General features: G+C 57.8%; 9 protein-coding genes across 9 annotated transcripts; 4 read left to right on the top strand and 5 right to left on the bottom strand.

Moving 5' to 3' along the window:
• Nucleotides 1-203: 203 nt before the first annotated feature.
• Nucleotides 204-2,447, top strand: FA10DRAFT_282602 (glycoside hydrolase; the record flags this gene model as incomplete). Its single annotated transcript, XM_025523782.1, has 2 exons — nucleotides 204-398; nucleotides 471-2,447. The coding sequence occupies 2 exons, from the start codon at nucleotides 204-206 to the stop codon at nucleotides 2,445-2,447; spliced, it is 2,172 nt and encodes a 723-aa protein (XP_025380119.1).
• Nucleotides 2,448-2,515: 68 nt separating this feature from the next.
• FA10DRAFT_263652 (NAD(P)-binding protein) lies at nucleotides 2,516-3,588 on the bottom strand. The gene has a single exon (XM_025520310.1). The coding sequence runs from the start codon at nucleotides 3,504-3,506 to the stop codon at nucleotides 2,532-2,534; it is 975 nt and encodes a 324-aa protein (XP_025380118.1). The 5' UTR covers nucleotides 3,507-3,588; the 3' UTR covers nucleotides 2,516-2,531.
• A 467-nt stretch (nucleotides 3,589-4,055) lies between these two features.
• FA10DRAFT_298371 (acid protease) lies at nucleotides 4,056-5,646 on the bottom strand (the record flags this gene model as incomplete). The annotated part of the gene is made up of 4 exons (XM_025524585.1): nucleotides 4,056-4,631; nucleotides 4,699-4,930; nucleotides 4,991-5,046; nucleotides 5,113-5,646. The coding sequence occupies 4 exons, from the start codon at nucleotides 5,644-5,646 to the stop codon at nucleotides 4,056-4,058; spliced, it is 1,398 nt and encodes a 465-aa protein (XP_025380117.1).
• Nucleotides 5,647-6,199: 553 nt separating this feature from the next.
• On the bottom strand, nucleotides 6,200-8,337 carry FA10DRAFT_226717 (rhomboid-domain-containing protein; the record flags this gene model as incomplete). Its single annotated transcript, XM_025518697.1, has 9 exons — nucleotides 6,200-6,366; nucleotides 6,428-6,580; nucleotides 6,633-6,702; nucleotides 6,762-7,192; nucleotides 7,246-7,297; nucleotides 7,355-7,430; nucleotides 7,496-7,696; nucleotides 7,739-7,980; nucleotides 8,029-8,337. 9 exons carry the CDS (start codon nucleotides 8,335-8,337, stop codon nucleotides 6,200-6,202), a joined length of 1,701 nt encoding a protein of 566 aa, XP_025380116.1.
• A 762-nt stretch (nucleotides 8,338-9,099) lies between these two features.
• On the bottom strand, nucleotides 9,100-9,600 carry FA10DRAFT_263651 (hypothetical protein). The gene is made up of 2 exons (XM_025520309.1): nucleotides 9,477-9,600; nucleotides 9,100-9,418 (listed from the first exon to the last, which is right to left on the bottom strand). The coding sequence occupies exon 2, from the start codon at nucleotides 9,415-9,417 to the stop codon at nucleotides 9,205-9,207; it is 213 nt and encodes a 70-aa protein (XP_025380115.1). The 5' UTR covers nucleotide 9,418; nucleotides 9,477-9,600; the 3' UTR covers nucleotides 9,100-9,204.
• A 126-nt stretch (nucleotides 9,601-9,726) lies between these two features.
• FA10DRAFT_263649 (NAD(P)-binding protein) lies at nucleotides 9,727-11,106 on the top strand. Its single transcript, XM_025520308.1, has 5 exons — nucleotides 9,727-10,374; nucleotides 10,444-10,528; nucleotides 10,590-10,622; nucleotides 10,692-10,816; nucleotides 10,889-11,106. Exons 1-5 carry the CDS (start codon nucleotides 9,889-9,891, stop codon nucleotides 11,030-11,032), a joined length of 873 nt encoding a protein of 290 aa, XP_025380114.1. The 5' UTR covers nucleotides 9,727-9,888; the 3' UTR covers nucleotides 11,033-11,106.
• FA10DRAFT_263648 (hypothetical protein) lies at nucleotides 10,987-11,546 on the bottom strand. Its single transcript, XM_025520307.1, has one exon. It carries the CDS (start codon nucleotides 11,457-11,459, stop codon nucleotides 11,172-11,174), a length of 288 nt encoding a protein of 95 aa, XP_025380113.1. The 5' UTR covers nucleotides 11,460-11,546; the 3' UTR covers nucleotides 10,987-11,171.
• Nucleotides 11,547-11,678: 132 nt separating this feature from the next.
• Nucleotides 11,679-13,785, top strand: FA10DRAFT_246943 (hypothetical protein). Its single transcript, XM_025519433.1, has 3 exons — nucleotides 11,679-12,367; nucleotides 12,423-12,723; nucleotides 12,784-13,785. The coding sequence occupies exons 1-3, from the start codon at nucleotides 11,868-11,870 to the stop codon at nucleotides 13,498-13,500; spliced, it is 1,518 nt and encodes a 505-aa protein (XP_025380112.1). The 5' UTR covers nucleotides 11,679-11,867; the 3' UTR covers nucleotides 13,501-13,785.
• Nucleotides 13,588-14,842, top strand: FA10DRAFT_9517 (hypothetical protein). The gene has a single exon (XM_025525807.1). It carries the CDS (start codon nucleotides 13,675-13,677, stop codon nucleotides 14,707-14,709), a length of 1,035 nt encoding a protein of 344 aa, XP_025380111.1. The 5' UTR covers nucleotides 13,588-13,674; the 3' UTR covers nucleotides 14,710-14,842.
• Nucleotides 14,843-14,893: the final 51 nt, after the last annotated feature.

Genomic DNA, 14,893 nt, shown 5'->3' with positions numbered 1-14,893 from the left:
GGCCAAGTCCAAGACGCTATTTCACAACGCTCAGGCCACCCGCCAATATCAAGGCCCGCTCCCACGATGGACGGAGAAAGGACATTGTGGAGCTCGGTCCCCTTGAGCAACTTCTCCCTTCCGACACAGAACATAGGCCGGGCAGCAGTCTCTACATTCATCGCTTCAGGGACGCATACCAAAGCTGACAACAGCCAACCACCATGAAGTCGCCGCTCTTCTGTATCGTCGCTGCATCACTCTCGCCTTTGTTCCGTGTCGCGTCGGCCAGACAGCAGACGCAGCACCCATTTGCAACCGGATCCAGCACGCGCAACTACACCTTCGTGGTTGACCCCTCTCGGCTGACAGTGAACAACTATGCAGTCCATCTCATGCTCGAGTCCAATATCAACCAGGTCAGTCTGTCTATCGGATTTAAAACAAAGGCACTGCTCCGAGCTGACGATGAGGCACGCGGACTACCTTAGGCCACCGATGGAGGCATCTACTCAAACCTGCTCATAAATCGTGCGTTTCAAGACGACGGCGGCTCCGTCAGATACTGGGACCAGCTCAGCCCAGACACGGTCTTGGACACGTCTCGCCATCGACCCCTGTCCAAGGCCCTTCCCACAAGTGCGTTCATTGCACCAGGCCCTGTCGGCATCGGATTTTCGAACCCAGGCTGGCCAGGCGGCATTGCTGTTCGCGAAACGAAGTACCGTTTCTCGTTCTACGCACGCTTGGACGAGGAAGACCAAAACAAAGACAGGCCCGACACGGTCCAAGTGCCTGTCGAGGTGAGCCTCAAGGTGCAGGACCGTACGACGGGGGCCGACACGAATATTACACTCTCGCTCTCGCCTCAGTGGAAACTGTTCGAAGGTACACTCGAGCCGACAGGCAACTTCTCCGATGGTTTGGGCCGACTGGAATTCAAGTTGCTCAAGGCGTTGTCCAGGCCGATCTACTTTTCCCTCTTCTCCCTCTTCCCGCCAAAGTGGCACCACCTGCATCTGCGAGCCGATGCAGCCGAGGCGCTGGCTCAATTGCGTCCGAAGCTCGTCCGGGTGCCGGGCGGGAATGACCTCGAGGGCCTGAACATGGGAAGCGCATTCGATTGGGAAAAGACAATCGGGCCTCTGATCGACCGGCCAGGTCGTCTGCCTTCGTGGCAGGGTACCGGGTGGAATACCGAGTCGTTTGGGCTGCACGAGATGCTCGACATGATTGAGCAGTTCGGCGCTGAGGCTTGCCTGGGCCTGTTTGCGGGAACATCGCTCGACGGCAGCGCAGCATACGGGCGCGACATGGACGACGTCGCTCGCCACGCCATTGACGAACTTCATTACATCACGGACGAACAAGGGCCCTGGGCCGACAAACGAGCACAAAATGGCCGCAAGAAGCCTTGGAGCTTGCACGTTGTCCAGCTCGGCAACGGGGAAAATTACTACCCGCACAACAACTCCTACCAGTCTCGCTTCAACGTCATGCAAGAGTCCATCATACGAGAATTTGGCACGGGCCGATTCGAAATCATGTCTGCAGCGAGCGCAATTAAGAATTACACTGCGGTGGACATCCACGACTACAATTCGCCCCAGTGGTTCCGGGACAACTACGACCGGCTTGATCACTGGCCTCGAAGCGACACACGGATCTACGAGCTCGAGATGGCCGTGCTGCACAACCAGGAAGCCAACCTCAGTCCGCCCAACTGGGGCGGCTCGCTCTCTGAGTGCATTTACATGCTCGGCCTAGAGAGGAACGGCGATCTATGCTACGGCTCAGCCTATGCGCCCTCCGTGACCTCCTTTGCCTACAATCCAAACGCGGCAAACGTCGTGGCAATCGGGCCTGCCAAAATTTCGAGATCGACCTCTTACTTTTGCCAACAGGCCTTTTCCCTCTTTCCAGCGACGCACAACGCTGCTCATCACTGGCTCAACCAGTCACTCGAGGTGGTTGGCCCATATTCCACGCACGACTACCCTCTCCGGCAGACACAAGGTGGATTTATAAGAAAAAAAGATCAGAAGCTGGTCCAGGTACAGGACCGGCCGTTCAACAGTCAGAGCGAGACCCAGGACATGTCTTCAGAATGGCGCGACAGCGTGATCGATAAGAAGCTCGACCTCTACAAGAGCGTGGGCGTCAACAAAGAAACGGGCCAGCTCGTCGTTCGCTTGGTCAATTTTTCCTCCAAAGATTGCGACATTCACATACAGCTGGACCCTTCTTCTCCGGTCCACTTCGCTGGTGATCAGGGAGGTGAACCCGACGTCCGCTGGACCCTACAGAGCGAAGATCTTGAGAGTGAAAACACACCCGCAAGGGGCGAATTGGTCAGACCACGAAAGCGCAGCTTGCAACCAGGGGAGAGAGGTCAGCGCGAAATAAATCTGCATCTGGAGCCTTACGCCCTCGATGTGGTCACTGTCGGTTTGTCAGGCTTGTTTTGAAGCTCTTTGAGCAGGCCATACTCTCTCACAGGTTGATCGAAATACTGTTCTGAGCAATTGACAAGTACTCTACTTCTCGTGGCCTCACTTCTCAAAGGGAAAGGGCAGGTTCTCCTCCACGTACTTCTTCCAGGACTTCTTTGGACCCAACCCGGCGTAGAAGAACACGTCGGACTGGGCCTGGTGGCTGAACGAGCCCTTCCCGTAGTAGTCGTACTCGCCATTGAGGCACAGGACATCTGCAAACGGTCCGCCGAAATCGCCTGGCAGGAAGCTGCGAAACGTTTCGAGCTCGACGCGAGTAGCAACGCATTTCTTGCCCGTCAGCGACGAGATGGTCGCGACGATGTCCGCCGGTGAGATCCACTCCGACACGGCCTGGATTTTTTGTCCGTCCGACTTGGCGGGACCGGCCTCAAGGAGGCCAACGACAAACTTGCCGATGTCGACACGGGGATCGATGAGCGGAAAATGAGACTCGTTGGGGTGAAAGGGGCCAGACCAGGTATAGTCTGCCTGGTCGTCATGGGAGGGCTGAAGCATATGTCCCGAGATGAAATTAGACATGAAGCAGCCGGCCATGACATAGGAGCAGGCCATCTTGGATTGCTTGGCTTCCTCGGCGTACCTCTCGACCAATGCCTTGTTTTCAAAGTAGTCGAGGTGGGTCAGGCGGCCCAGTGTCACCTCCCGCACATGCGGGAGCGAAGCCCAGACAAAGTGCTTGACACCAGCGGCCAGCGAGGCATCGACGAGCCGCTTTCCTTGGGGGAACTGCTCGTCCTCTTTGCCAAAGTCGGTAAACGTCTGGGCATAGAGGGCATAGGAGCCTTGGAGCGCCTTGGCTGCCGCGTCCACGTCGGCAGAGTGGAGGTCGAACTTGACGAGCTCGACACCGCGCGCAGCCAGAGACTGGGACGAGGAAGAGGAAGGAACACGGACGAGAGCCCGAAGAGCGTAGCGGGACGACAGTTCCTTGGACCCGAGAATCGCGTCGATGAGACCCGCACCCTGGTTGCCCGTAGCGCCAATGACAGAGACGATCTTGCGAGCAGTCATGCTGGAGCTATGATAGTCCTGCTGCTTGATGAAGATTTTGTCGTACCCTGAGATGCCCCTCCTCCTTCTTGCATCTTATACCATTAGCAAGCCAGCTTCTTCATACTCGCTTCAGGGTCTGAGGCAATGAGAGACATTGTGCGCGGCACCGCGGGATTTTTAGGTTGCCACGCACGGAGCACCTTCGTCTCCAGGATCCTCTCTTCTCCATGGGTATGGCTCCAGCAGCTTGTGGCTGGGTTTGATGCCGCCTTCTGGTGTCAGCATTAAATGACATCATGGTCAAGTCAGAGCAAGGTGTGGGCAGAACGGTGGACGATGCGCTGTAAGTCTACAGGGTTTGTTGGTCAGCCGATCACCTTGCGCGCTGCGCGCGGCGCGACCTTTGGCACGGCAAGCCTTTCTCAATCGCATTTCTTTCTCCTTCTCCTCTTCGAATTCATGTCAGTGTGAATTGAATGGTGTCAGGAGCTTTAATTGATTCACGAAGAGCTTGGATGATGAGATGGTGTAGACATGGGAGAAAGGGTATTTCCAAGGAAGATCCCTCTAAGCCTTGCGTGGCGCAAATCCTACGCGCTTGTTCTCGACGTCAAAGACGGCATACACGTCCTGGAGAAAGGAGCCACCGACGATCCATGCTGGCGCACCACTTCCCATATCGGCGCCACAGACCGAGGCGATGATTTTGTCGCCCTCGTGCTTGTACGAGAGCGCCCTCTTGGACATGGTGAAACTCTTTCCTCCAAATGTCAGCGTGATGTTCTTGATGGCCCCTTCTTTGTAGAGGCCAAAGACAAGACCGTCTTGGTGCTTCAGCTCGCATCCCGCGTCCTTGAGGATCTTCTCGACGTCGCGCACGGGACCAAGTACAAGAGTGGTGCCAGTGTCGATGATGCCGTTTGCGGACGCATGGTTGATCTGGAAGCCAGTCTGCCAGTAACCTGCCTTGCCTTCGATGCCGGACCAGGCCATGTCGCCTTGGTACTTGCTCTTGTCGATGCGGCCCAGGTCGAGCACTGCATTCTTTTCCCACAGCCCAAAGGCAAAGTGGTTCTTCATCGTTGACTTGTTGTTAGCGTAGAGCGAGTCGAAGAGGGACGGGGCCTTGGTCATGGAGATGTTCTGCGAGGGATTGAGAATGTATGTCAGACACTTTGCTGATGGTGGCGATGCCAGTCTAAAGACCCACCTGGAATGCCAGACCACAGATGCCGTCGGTCCCTTCGTCTTTAAACGTGCTCTCGGTTGCGACACCAATTGCATGCGACTTGGTGGCGAAGCTTGCGACGGTGAGGTTGTCGGTGTAGACGTCTCCGCTGACGTGAGTGCCATCGGCGTAGGTGAGCTTAAAAGTCCTGCCTGTTGCCTTTGCTGTGGTGCTTTTCTTGGGATCAAACTTGTGTGGCTGGACGAAGAGATCGCTGCAAACAGAGCTTTTGTCAGTATCAAGTGGTAATAAAAGACCGAGCATGAATACTAACCTACTACCGGTGTCGAAGTTGAGAGCCACCTTCGTTCCTGGCTGTCCAATAGAGATCTAGACAGGATGACAAGCAATGTGAACGCTTTGCGCAGGGTAGCATGACGTGTTAAAGCTACACACCTCACCAACCCAGTACAGTTCATTCTTCATGTCCTTCAGCGGTAGCTCGCCGGCCACCGCTGCCATGACTGTAGGCATTTGGATGTGGTCACCACCTTGAGGAGCGCCGTACTTTGCCTTGAGCTGGTTGATACGCATTTCCACCAGCGCCAAGCCATCTGCACTTTCGATCGCGGCAATCTTGTGTGTCTGGGACGTCAGAGACAGAGATTGCAACGAGTGCTCATTGTCACCTTTTACCACGTCTTGCTTTGGTGCTTCCGTCATCGTGGTGGTGGATGTGGTAGTAGCAGGAGAGACAGAAGGAGCTGCTGCAGCAGCAGCAGCAGCAGCAGCAGCAGCAGCTGTCACGCTTTTGTCTGCTGTTTGACTGCCAGCTGGCGCCCGTGCAGACTCAGCAGCGGCCTCGTCACTTGGCCCCTCTCGGGCACCGCCATCCGGAATTCCGACAGCAGTAGGCTGCTGTGCACCGGGGGCTGCCGGCGTCAGAGGCTTGGCGTCCTGCACAGCTGTAGACGAGATGCAGGCGCCCATGGTCGTGCGATTGGGAGGCCGCAGGAGCAAGAGTGAAGCGAGAAAGCAGGAGTGGTGAAATGAAAGGAGAGGAGAAGAAGAAAAAGAAGAAGACTGGATGAGTGATGATGTAGGGAGGTGACACTATCACAACTCGAAGCGCCGGTCCGTAGCTCCCACTGGCCCCTTTTGAACAAGAACCGCTTCTCCATGGCGCCTCTTGGACTCATCATGTGAGAAGAGGGGGCCCGGCTGTCCTGTTCATCTCAACTTCCGCTTGTGTCGCGGGGCGGTGAAGATAGAGAGGCGGCAAAATGAGGCAGCAGTCCAGGTCACCTTTGCTACTCCGAAAGCGGGCCCCTTGTTTTGTTTTCGACCCAGGCAACTGATGTGCTCTCTCATCACCGCCCTCTCTGCGACAATTGGTCGTCGGTCGTCTACACATCTCGACTATTTCATCTACACACTCAATGCCAGCGATGAAAGATTGACGAATTGTCCAGATAACAGATGAAGAGAGTTGACGAGAAAGGAGAGAGAGATTTGAAAAGCAGAGAGCGAGGCTGCGAGGATGCTAGAGCTCGAAGAGGAGGTTTCTGCGAGTGTTAGCTGTCGAGGTTGAGTTCGTGATGCCGTTGCCCTTGCATTGAGGAAACGCAGGAAGGCAGCTGAGATAGCGGCACCAGGTGCACGCCTTGTTCGGGTCATCGCTCGAGTAGAAGTTTGTCGCGAGCCCGACGACTGGTGTGGGTCTCTAGGTCAGAACGGGGAAAAGCTTGTGCAAGGCCGCCGGAGAACTCACAAAAGCCGACGAGCAAGCCAGCGGCAATGACGCGGAACACCCAGACAATCAAGCGGTGCCGTTTCGTGGGGTGGATGGAGGAGCAGAACATGAGTCCACCCAGTATCCCAACAGCGAAGCCTCCAATGTGGGCGAAGTTGTCCAGAGCGGGCACTGGAGCGAAAGTCAGCCAGTATCCATGGCCGCATACGACATGATTACTCACAGAGACCGAGAGCGAGACCGATGATGGCAAACACAATCGACATGATCAGCCTCGTCTTTGCTCGATATTCCTGTGTCCGTCTTGGTAAGCTAGAAGATCTCTGTTGCTCGGGAGGCAATGTCTACTCACGTATTGCCAGTTGTAGATCAGGTCGATTAGGTCGATACTGATGCAGGTGTAGATCGCTCCACTAGCTCCGGTCGAAGGCAGGCCCACGAGACCGAAATTGCCTCCCAGCAGGTTGCCTCCAATGCCGCCAGCAAAGTAGATGATGGCGTAAAAGGGTGACGAGAGGAGCTTCTCGACCTGAGTGCAGAGTGTGAGTTGTACCAAGAGATTGAAGCCAATGTGGATGAAGCCGGCGTGGAGGAACATGGGTGTGATGAATCGGTAGCTCTGTCCGTAGGTGTTTTCGTTGGGAAGACCACAGATCTGCCAGATGGGGCACTCGTCGGCCTCCGTCAGGTCGCTCAGCGCTTTGGTCGACGACTTGATGCAGGGCAGCAGCTGTGTTGTCGGCAGGTCGGACACCTTGCGCATACATGGCACGAATCGAGCGCCTGCCCCGTATGTCAGCCTCCCAGTCCTTGCGCCTGAGCAGGCTTGCACTCACCAAAGCCGATGAGAAACTCCGATGAGGGACCAATCATTGGGTTGAATTGAGGCTGGAGATAGGGATGAGCTTGTTGTTCCTCAGGCTAGGACACAGCCTGATGACCCACCTTTGTCTGGATGGCTTGGCCTGACTCAGACTTTGCCTTGATCAGCTCAACGATGAAGACAATGACAAAAGCGGCGCTGTGCAGGAATAGTCAGTGTCACTTTCCCCCTTCCACGAGAAAGCCTCTATCCAGATCACTCACGCAAGAATCCAGCTGAGGATGGGCCACTTTTGCCGACCAAGGCCCCTTCGCCGTCTTTCAATCTGTTCCTCCAGAGTGCCTCCCCAACCAGACTTTCCCTTGAGGGCACCCAAAAGGCCCTTGTTTGCCTCTTCGTCTTCCATGTCCTTTCTCGGCGGCACGGGTCCCTGGAGATTGTTTGCAAACAGGCTCGGCGGGTGTCTTCGGTCGTAGTAGTCGCCTTCGTCTTTGGTCTGCCAGTACTGGTCCCTCTGGCGGGCCTCGTCGTGCTCGTCGTCGGCGTAGCCCATGGGGTTGGCGTACGATTTGAGGGGAAGCGAGGCGCCCGACTCGTCGTACTGCTGGTGGCCGTAGTACGACTCATCTTGGTAGCCTCGCGACTCGTCCTTGGCGTGGTACTCGTCGTCATAGCCGCCGTAGGGCGTATACCGATCCAAACCCCGCTCTCGTGCGCCCCCTACTTGGCTGGCGGGGATGTCGTCATACTCCCTGGCATCGTCCTTGGCAACCGGCAGCGGGGCTGCGCCGCCGACGGAGCTGCGATTCCCAGCGCGAGCCATGTCCTGGACGCTGACGCTATCGTTGGGGCCCAGTGTGCCGAGCGTGTTGCTCCTCGCCAGCATGGCATCGCCATTGAGGGGCCGGTCCTCGTGGCTGTACGGGTCCTGGTCGAGAAAGTTGGGGTCCGGCCGGGTCGAGGTGACGTTTGCGACGTTACGAGGCGGTCCCGCCGCCGTCGACGCATACTCAAACGGGTCGGTGTACAGCGACGGGTCCGAGTCCTGCCTGTATGCATTGCGGCCGGCTCCAATGCCCGCGCCTCCAGCCTGCGGAGGGCTCATGCGCCCGCCATTGGCCACGGCCCGGCTCGATTCGAAGCCAGCCAGGGCTGCCTGGGCTGACTGATAGGCAGTCCCATGGCTATTTGTGCTCGCTTCGCCCTGATGATAGGACGGCGGCGGGCCCTGTGACCCCTTGTCGTCGTCGTTGTAGTAGGAATTGCGAGGTGGCATGTCCTTGTAGCTTGTGGTGGGGGATGCGACGGAAGTTGGAGGAAGTGTCGACCAACACTACATACACCGCCCCTTGTTTAAATTTTAGAGTCTCTGGACGTCCGTGGCAGTGTGCCGGCCGTGCGCTAAAAATTCTCCCTACTTTCTGTCCGCGATTCGACCACTACTCTAGCTGCTCTGCACGCAAGTTGCCGTTCAAACAACAAGGAACTTCCTCCACCAGCTGCAGTCTCACGGCCCTAGCTGTCGAGGCGAAGACGGGACGAAAGAGGGAAGGGAGATGTGTTCGGTCAAGATCTAATCGTTGGCGCTCTAAGTGACAACGTTTGATGTAATTAGTTGCAAAGTGACAAGCCACGACTGACGCAGACCATCCATCGCGTCCTTTCTGCCAGGCTCGCTTTTTCAGATGCAATGACCACCCTAATCCCCAGCTATCACATCTTTGCTGTGGCCGGAGAGTCTGTTTCATCTCCGCCTCGGAGATTCACGACTTATGACCACCGAAAGTGCTTAAGATTTACAGCGTAGCCAGCAGAACTGACCACAAACAGGTACAAATACAAAAAGGGCCCGCTTGCAGCAGCCTCGATCACAATCACGAGTGTGCCTCGTCTCCAGCCCTTTCCCGTTCCGTGTCGTCCATATTGGCGAGGTTGAAAGCCACGTTGCGGCGGTACTGTGTCGATGACTTCTTCAGTGCCCTTGCGCATCGTTAGAGCTATGAGAGTCATCCGACCCCCTACTCACACCTTCCCAGAGCTCGCTGACAATCGTGACGCGCTGGTTGAACTCGTTGATCTCGGCCATGCTCCTTGTCAATTCTACCATCGCGTCGTTGAGCAGGTCGACGTTCTTGATGATGCGTTCGAGCAGCATTGACTGCCTTTCTTCATGCGGGTTCTCCATTCTGCTAGGATAGCTCGAGTCAGGCTTCGCCTCTGGAGAATCCAGTGCGTGACACCCACCTCTTCTCTCTCTCTCTCTCAAAGTAGCCAATCGGCTGCTCCGTCTTTGCCCCTCTTTGTTGTCGTCTTCAGCGTCGCCGTCGCCGTACGAGAACGGACGGAGGGGTGTTGTGTTGGTCTGGACTAGACGCGCGACGGACGCACTTTGGTCTTTCTCGCACGAGCGGGCTTAGTCGGCGCGTTTTCCGGCCTGCGCCACACGTGCGAGCGAGTCGGCGAGCGAGCATTTTTGCCTGCAGCGCACTGCAACAGCGCTCGCCCGGGCCAAGGTGCGAGCCGGGCCGTGGAGCCGGTGATCAGGGCACCCCGCTATTTCTTCTCTGGGGGGGAATAAGACGAGATCGGACTCTTATTCCCTCCTTCATTCCCCCACCCATCCACTCACCCGAGCAAGACATCAGGAAACACAGCCATGGCCAACGAACGACTGCAGCAGCTTTCCAAGCACCTGGGCGCCAACCTCGGCGGCGCCCTCCTCCAGGGCCAGGTCGCCATCATCACTGGGTCCGGCCAGGGCATCGGACGGGCGGCTGCGCTGCTGTTTGCCCAGCACGGCGCACACGTCGTCGTCTCTGACCTCGACGGCGCCAAGGCCGAGGAAGTGGCCAAGGAGATCACCGACGCCGGTGGCTCTGCCCTCGCCATCCAAGGCAACGTCATGGATCCCGACTTTGGCAAAAAGACTGTCAAGGCCACCGTCGGCAAGTTTGGCAAGATCAACCACATTGTCAACAATGCCGGCTTCACAAACGACAAGATGCTCCACAACATCGACGACGCCACCTTCCAGCAGATGCTCGACTGCCACACCGTCGCGCCCTTCCGGCTCATTCGCGCTGCGGCACCCTACATGCGCATCAAGGAGCCCGAAAAGCGCGAGAACAGGAGCGTCGTCTTTGTAAGTGGACCTGTCCTTCGTCATGAGTCATGAGACGGCCGCTGACTCGACTCCCATCTAACAAACCAGGTCTCGTCCACCTCGGGCGTCCACGGCAACACGGGCCAGCTCAACTACTCTGCCGCCAAGTCTGCCGTCCTGGGCATGACAAAGAGTGGGTTGCCTCGATTTCTCTTTCTTTGCATCGGGCGTGGTGCTGACTTGTTCTTCTGCAGCCGTCGCAAAGGAGTGGGGTCCCTTTGGTGTCCGTGAGTCTGCTCGGCCTCATGTGATCCTCCCTCTGAATCCAGCTGATCATCTCTTCACCCTCCCGACAGGATCCAACTGTGTCGCTTTTGGATGGATTCAGACGCGGCTCACGGGTGCCAAGGAAGCGGGCGCATCCATCAAGATTGACGGAAAGGAGGTCAAGCTGGGCATCCCCGGCCGTGCAGGCTCTTCGGTGGGTTCTCCAGGTCTGCTGATTCATGCTCATCGCAGTGCCCCTCCCTGACTCATGTTTGAACTGCAACAGGACGTCAATGCTACGGCCGACATTCCTCTGAGACGACCAGGCGAGCCGACCGAGGCCGGTGCGAGCATCCTCTTCCTCGCCAGCCCCCTCGCCAGCTATGTCAGTGGCCAGATCCTCGAGGTGACCGGTGGACGTGGTATCTAATTTATGCTGGAAGCCATGCGCTCTATAAAATTACATTGTTGTCGTTCGTGCTGGAAGCCTGTTACGCCCTCTTTGAAGCCGCTGCCTCTGCTCGTTTGACCTGTGTTCGCCTTTTGTTCTGCCGCGCTGGGGACCAATATCACGACCGCCTCCGCCTGGTCGCATTGCTGGTGGCTAGCCGAGCGGACCTCCTGAGAATAAACTGGACCGCGCCCACGACGTGCCTCTTGGACATGGAGCGCTTGGAGGACGTGATGCCTGCCGCGGCGTCGTATTGCATCCGGACGCGGGCCTCGTCGGCGAGGCGGCGGAGAAAGAGCTGGTAGGCGAGAAAGAAGAGGATGTCGGCCTCGGACGAGAGCCGCTGGTCTTCGTCGAGGTGCGACTTGATCATCCTGCGCATCGTCTCGCGCTGGTAGACCTTCATCGTGGCACCTTCTTGGTCGCGCGCTCCGAAAGGCGAGGCGAGGAAAGGTGTAGGAAAGGAGGAGCGAGAGAGAAAGAAGGAGAGAGATGCGCGGTGGTGTTGATGTCTTGGCCTTCCCGCGTCGCTTTATTATTTACACCACGTGGGGGAAGAACTCAAAGCTCCGTCCCTGGCTTCGATCTCCGCCTTAGCTTGTCCCTGGCTCGCGCACTCTCTCTCCCTCGGACAGGCATAAGCAGTCGAGCTCCTCACGCTCCTCCGCGGCAAGCAGCAACACAGCGGACACGCGGCGGCCCGCTGGAAGGGTGACTAGACGACGAAAAGACTTGCGGCACCCCATCACTCACCAAACGAACGATCCGACGGCAGTGAGCGAGCGATTGCAAACCTCGAGGCAACCCCCCCGCGATGGCCATCTTCGGCTACTCGCTCGTCCGTGCTCACGACGGCTCCAGCGTAGGCCTTCCGAGCCCATCGACGGCCACCGATGGCGCCAAGCGGCTCTTTGTCGGTCGGGCGCGGACAAGATGGGCCATCATTGGCATGATCAGCTTCTGCTTCATCCTCCTCTTTGGCGCCTGGGGAAACTCGGACGACGACTTTGAGGCCACTGGTCTCCTCTCGGCCGCACAGAAGGTGGGGCAGTACACGGGCAGGCTCAATCCGACCAAGTGGCACAACAAGGGCGTCCTCTACGGCGACATTGGTCTGCCATCCTTTTCCAACGGCGGGCGGAGGCCGCAGGGCGATGACCTCTGGGTCAAGGGAAGCGGCAGGAAGCACCTCTCCTACCATACGCCCTTCAACCCAGACGATCTGACGATGACCGAGGACGAGTGCGACGCCTTCTTTCCCGGTCTGTACAAGGAGATTGATCGGAGCGTCGAGTTCTTTACCACCAAGCAGGAGTGAGCGAGGAGAAGCCTACTCTGCATACACTCCCGACTGACCCTTACCCACCAGATACAACAAGGAGTACCTCGAGTACAGCTGCGACGATGGCATCTGGACTCATGCCCGTGTGGTTATCTACAACAACCGCCTCTACCTCAAGTACTACCAGCAGTCCGACTTTACCCGCTCCCAGGCCGCGCTGGCCCTCCTTCACATGGCCGTCGTCACGTCGAGAGAGAAGCTGCCCAACGTCGAGTTCTGCATCGGCATGATGGACTGGGGGTCTCGGGGCAAGTTTGGCCTCGACCGGGCGCCGGACCTGGAGGACGTGTGGATGATGCCCGACTACGGCTGGTTTTCTTGGCCAGAGGTGAGCCCCAAGCACAGATCCCCCCCTTGGTTCCGTCACTTGTCTAATTGGCCTTTGCAGCACGTCGGCTCGTACCAAGAGCTGCGAGCGAATACGGCACGGGTGGAGAAGGAGATTGGGTGGGAGGGCAAGGTCAACAAGCTCTTCTGGCGCGGCTCGATGAAGGTCGGCACCGCCGATCGCGAGTCGATGTTCAAGATTGCAGACGGACACGACTGGAACGACGTCAAGGCCATCGACTGGGGTGCACCGGACCGCCAGCCCGTGCCGATGGAAGACCACTGCCGGTGGAAGTTTCACGGATTCCCCGAGGGCAACACCTACAGTGGCCGGCTGCGCTACCTGCAAAACTGCAGGGTCGTCATTGTCACGCACGAGCCACGGTGGCTGCAGCACTGGACCCACCTGTACAATGCCGACTGGGACAGCCCGGACCAGAACATCGTCTTTATCCCCCCACCAGAGGGCGAGGGCGAGGGCGTGCTCGTGCACGACGGCGATGGCCGAGAGTTCCGCGACCGGACCTGGGAGCGGCTGCCAGAGGTCATGGACCGGCTCCTGGCAAACGACACGCTGGCGAGAAAGATTGCAGACAACCAGTGGAACTTTTTCCGCGAGCGCTACATCACGCCCGCCAGCGCCATGTGCTACTGGCGCAAGGCCCTCTGGGGCTTTTCAAAAGTGCAACGGTATACAGTCGATCTCTCGGGCTCCGAGACGAGCTACGAGTCGTTTGTGCTCAAGGGCATGAAGGGCGCAGATCCCTTCAACCATTGATTCTGCCATTACACGCCTGTCTCTGTTGTACATTTTCTGACTTGCGCATCTTGTCTAAAAGAGTAAAGCGAGCCTTTGTCTTTTCCTGTTAGTCGTCGGGCCGGAAGACGACGAGGCCCCGAAGGTCATCGTGAATGGCTCGCATGTCTCGGATCACGCGCTCGGCCAGCGTCGATGCGTCGAGCTCGCCCGGCTCTTGCTGAGGCCTTGCCTTGCTGTTGTTGTTGTTGTTGGAAAGAGGCAAGGGCGTGCTTGAAATGGCCTGGAGGATGTGGGTGCTCGAAGAGAGTGGGACGAGCCCCTCTGCTTCTGTGCTCGACTGTTGAGGAAAGTGAGCACAACAGATTGCTGGGCACGATATTGCGGCTATCTGCTCACCGCATACAGTTGAAAGAGGAGCACCTCGAGGTGGACAGACCCTTCCGCCTCCGAGCCCTGCCTCAGCACGAAACGATGGCCGACTCGAACGGTCCTGTGGTCGGGTCTGGAGTCTCATCGAGGCCGGGTCAGCTGTGGGAAATTCGCCGTCATTGTGAGACCGCGACAACAACTCACACCCAACCGAGCGCGCCCACGACTTGCAGCACCTGTCTCGAGTCTCTGTCCAGTGGAGTCTCTCCCTCATCGACAAGCAATGGCACCTCGAGAAGCGTCTGGAGGCTAAAGAGGTCCTGCTCCCGCTTGGGCCTCGCTGGCGTGGCGAGCCTCATCGTCGTCCTGCCTTCTCCCTCGGCCGACCTGCGCACGATGAGCCGGTTGGCCTGGCGCGCCCTGCGCACCGGTGCAAAGCTATTGTCCCCTGCTTCAACGGAGGTGGTGTGGGGATGCACATCGTCGGCCCGCCGGCAGTACAGGTCTCGCTCGCGCAGCCGCTCGGCACCGCGCACAGACGACGAAAAGAGGTGCGACGTCAGCGTCGACACGTCCGTCGTCGCGGGCACCACGGCGATGGACGAGCACACCATACGCCGCCGCTGCTGCTGCTGTTGCGAGCGCGACATGGAAGTGGCAGACGACGACGAGGCTCCAGATGGCAACGTGCCTGCTCCGAGGCTCGCGCCAGAAGAGCCCGTGGTCGCCGCTGCTGTCGTTGCTGCCATCGTCGAAGCTGTCGAAGCCAAGTTACTTGCAAGAAGCGGAAAGAAAAAGCTGCGTCGTGGGGGTCCGTTCGCGCTCGGACCTCCAGACACGTCGGCCGAAAAAAGTTGAAGATGTCAGAAACGTCGAGCTTCCAACTCCCCTCCCAGCACTGAACCAGGCATTTGTAGCAAGTCAAGTGTAGGCATGGGAAGCATGTCAGGAATAGGAAATACATCCATAGTGTGCGCAGCATTGAGGCGAGACTGTTTTCCAACCTCAATCTCAATAGTGTGACCTTAATGTCAGTCCGTGT

The sequence above is a fragment of the Acaromyces ingoldii genome (genome assembly GCF_003144295.1).
Source record: "Acaromyces ingoldii strain MCA 4198 unplaced genomic scaffold FA10scaffold_1, whole genome shotgun sequence".
Classification (NCBI taxonomy): Eukaryota; Fungi; Basidiomycota; class Exobasidiomycetes; order Exobasidiales; family Cryptobasidiaceae; genus Acaromyces; species Acaromyces ingoldii.
This window is presented reverse-complemented; position numbering and strand designations above follow the sequence as displayed.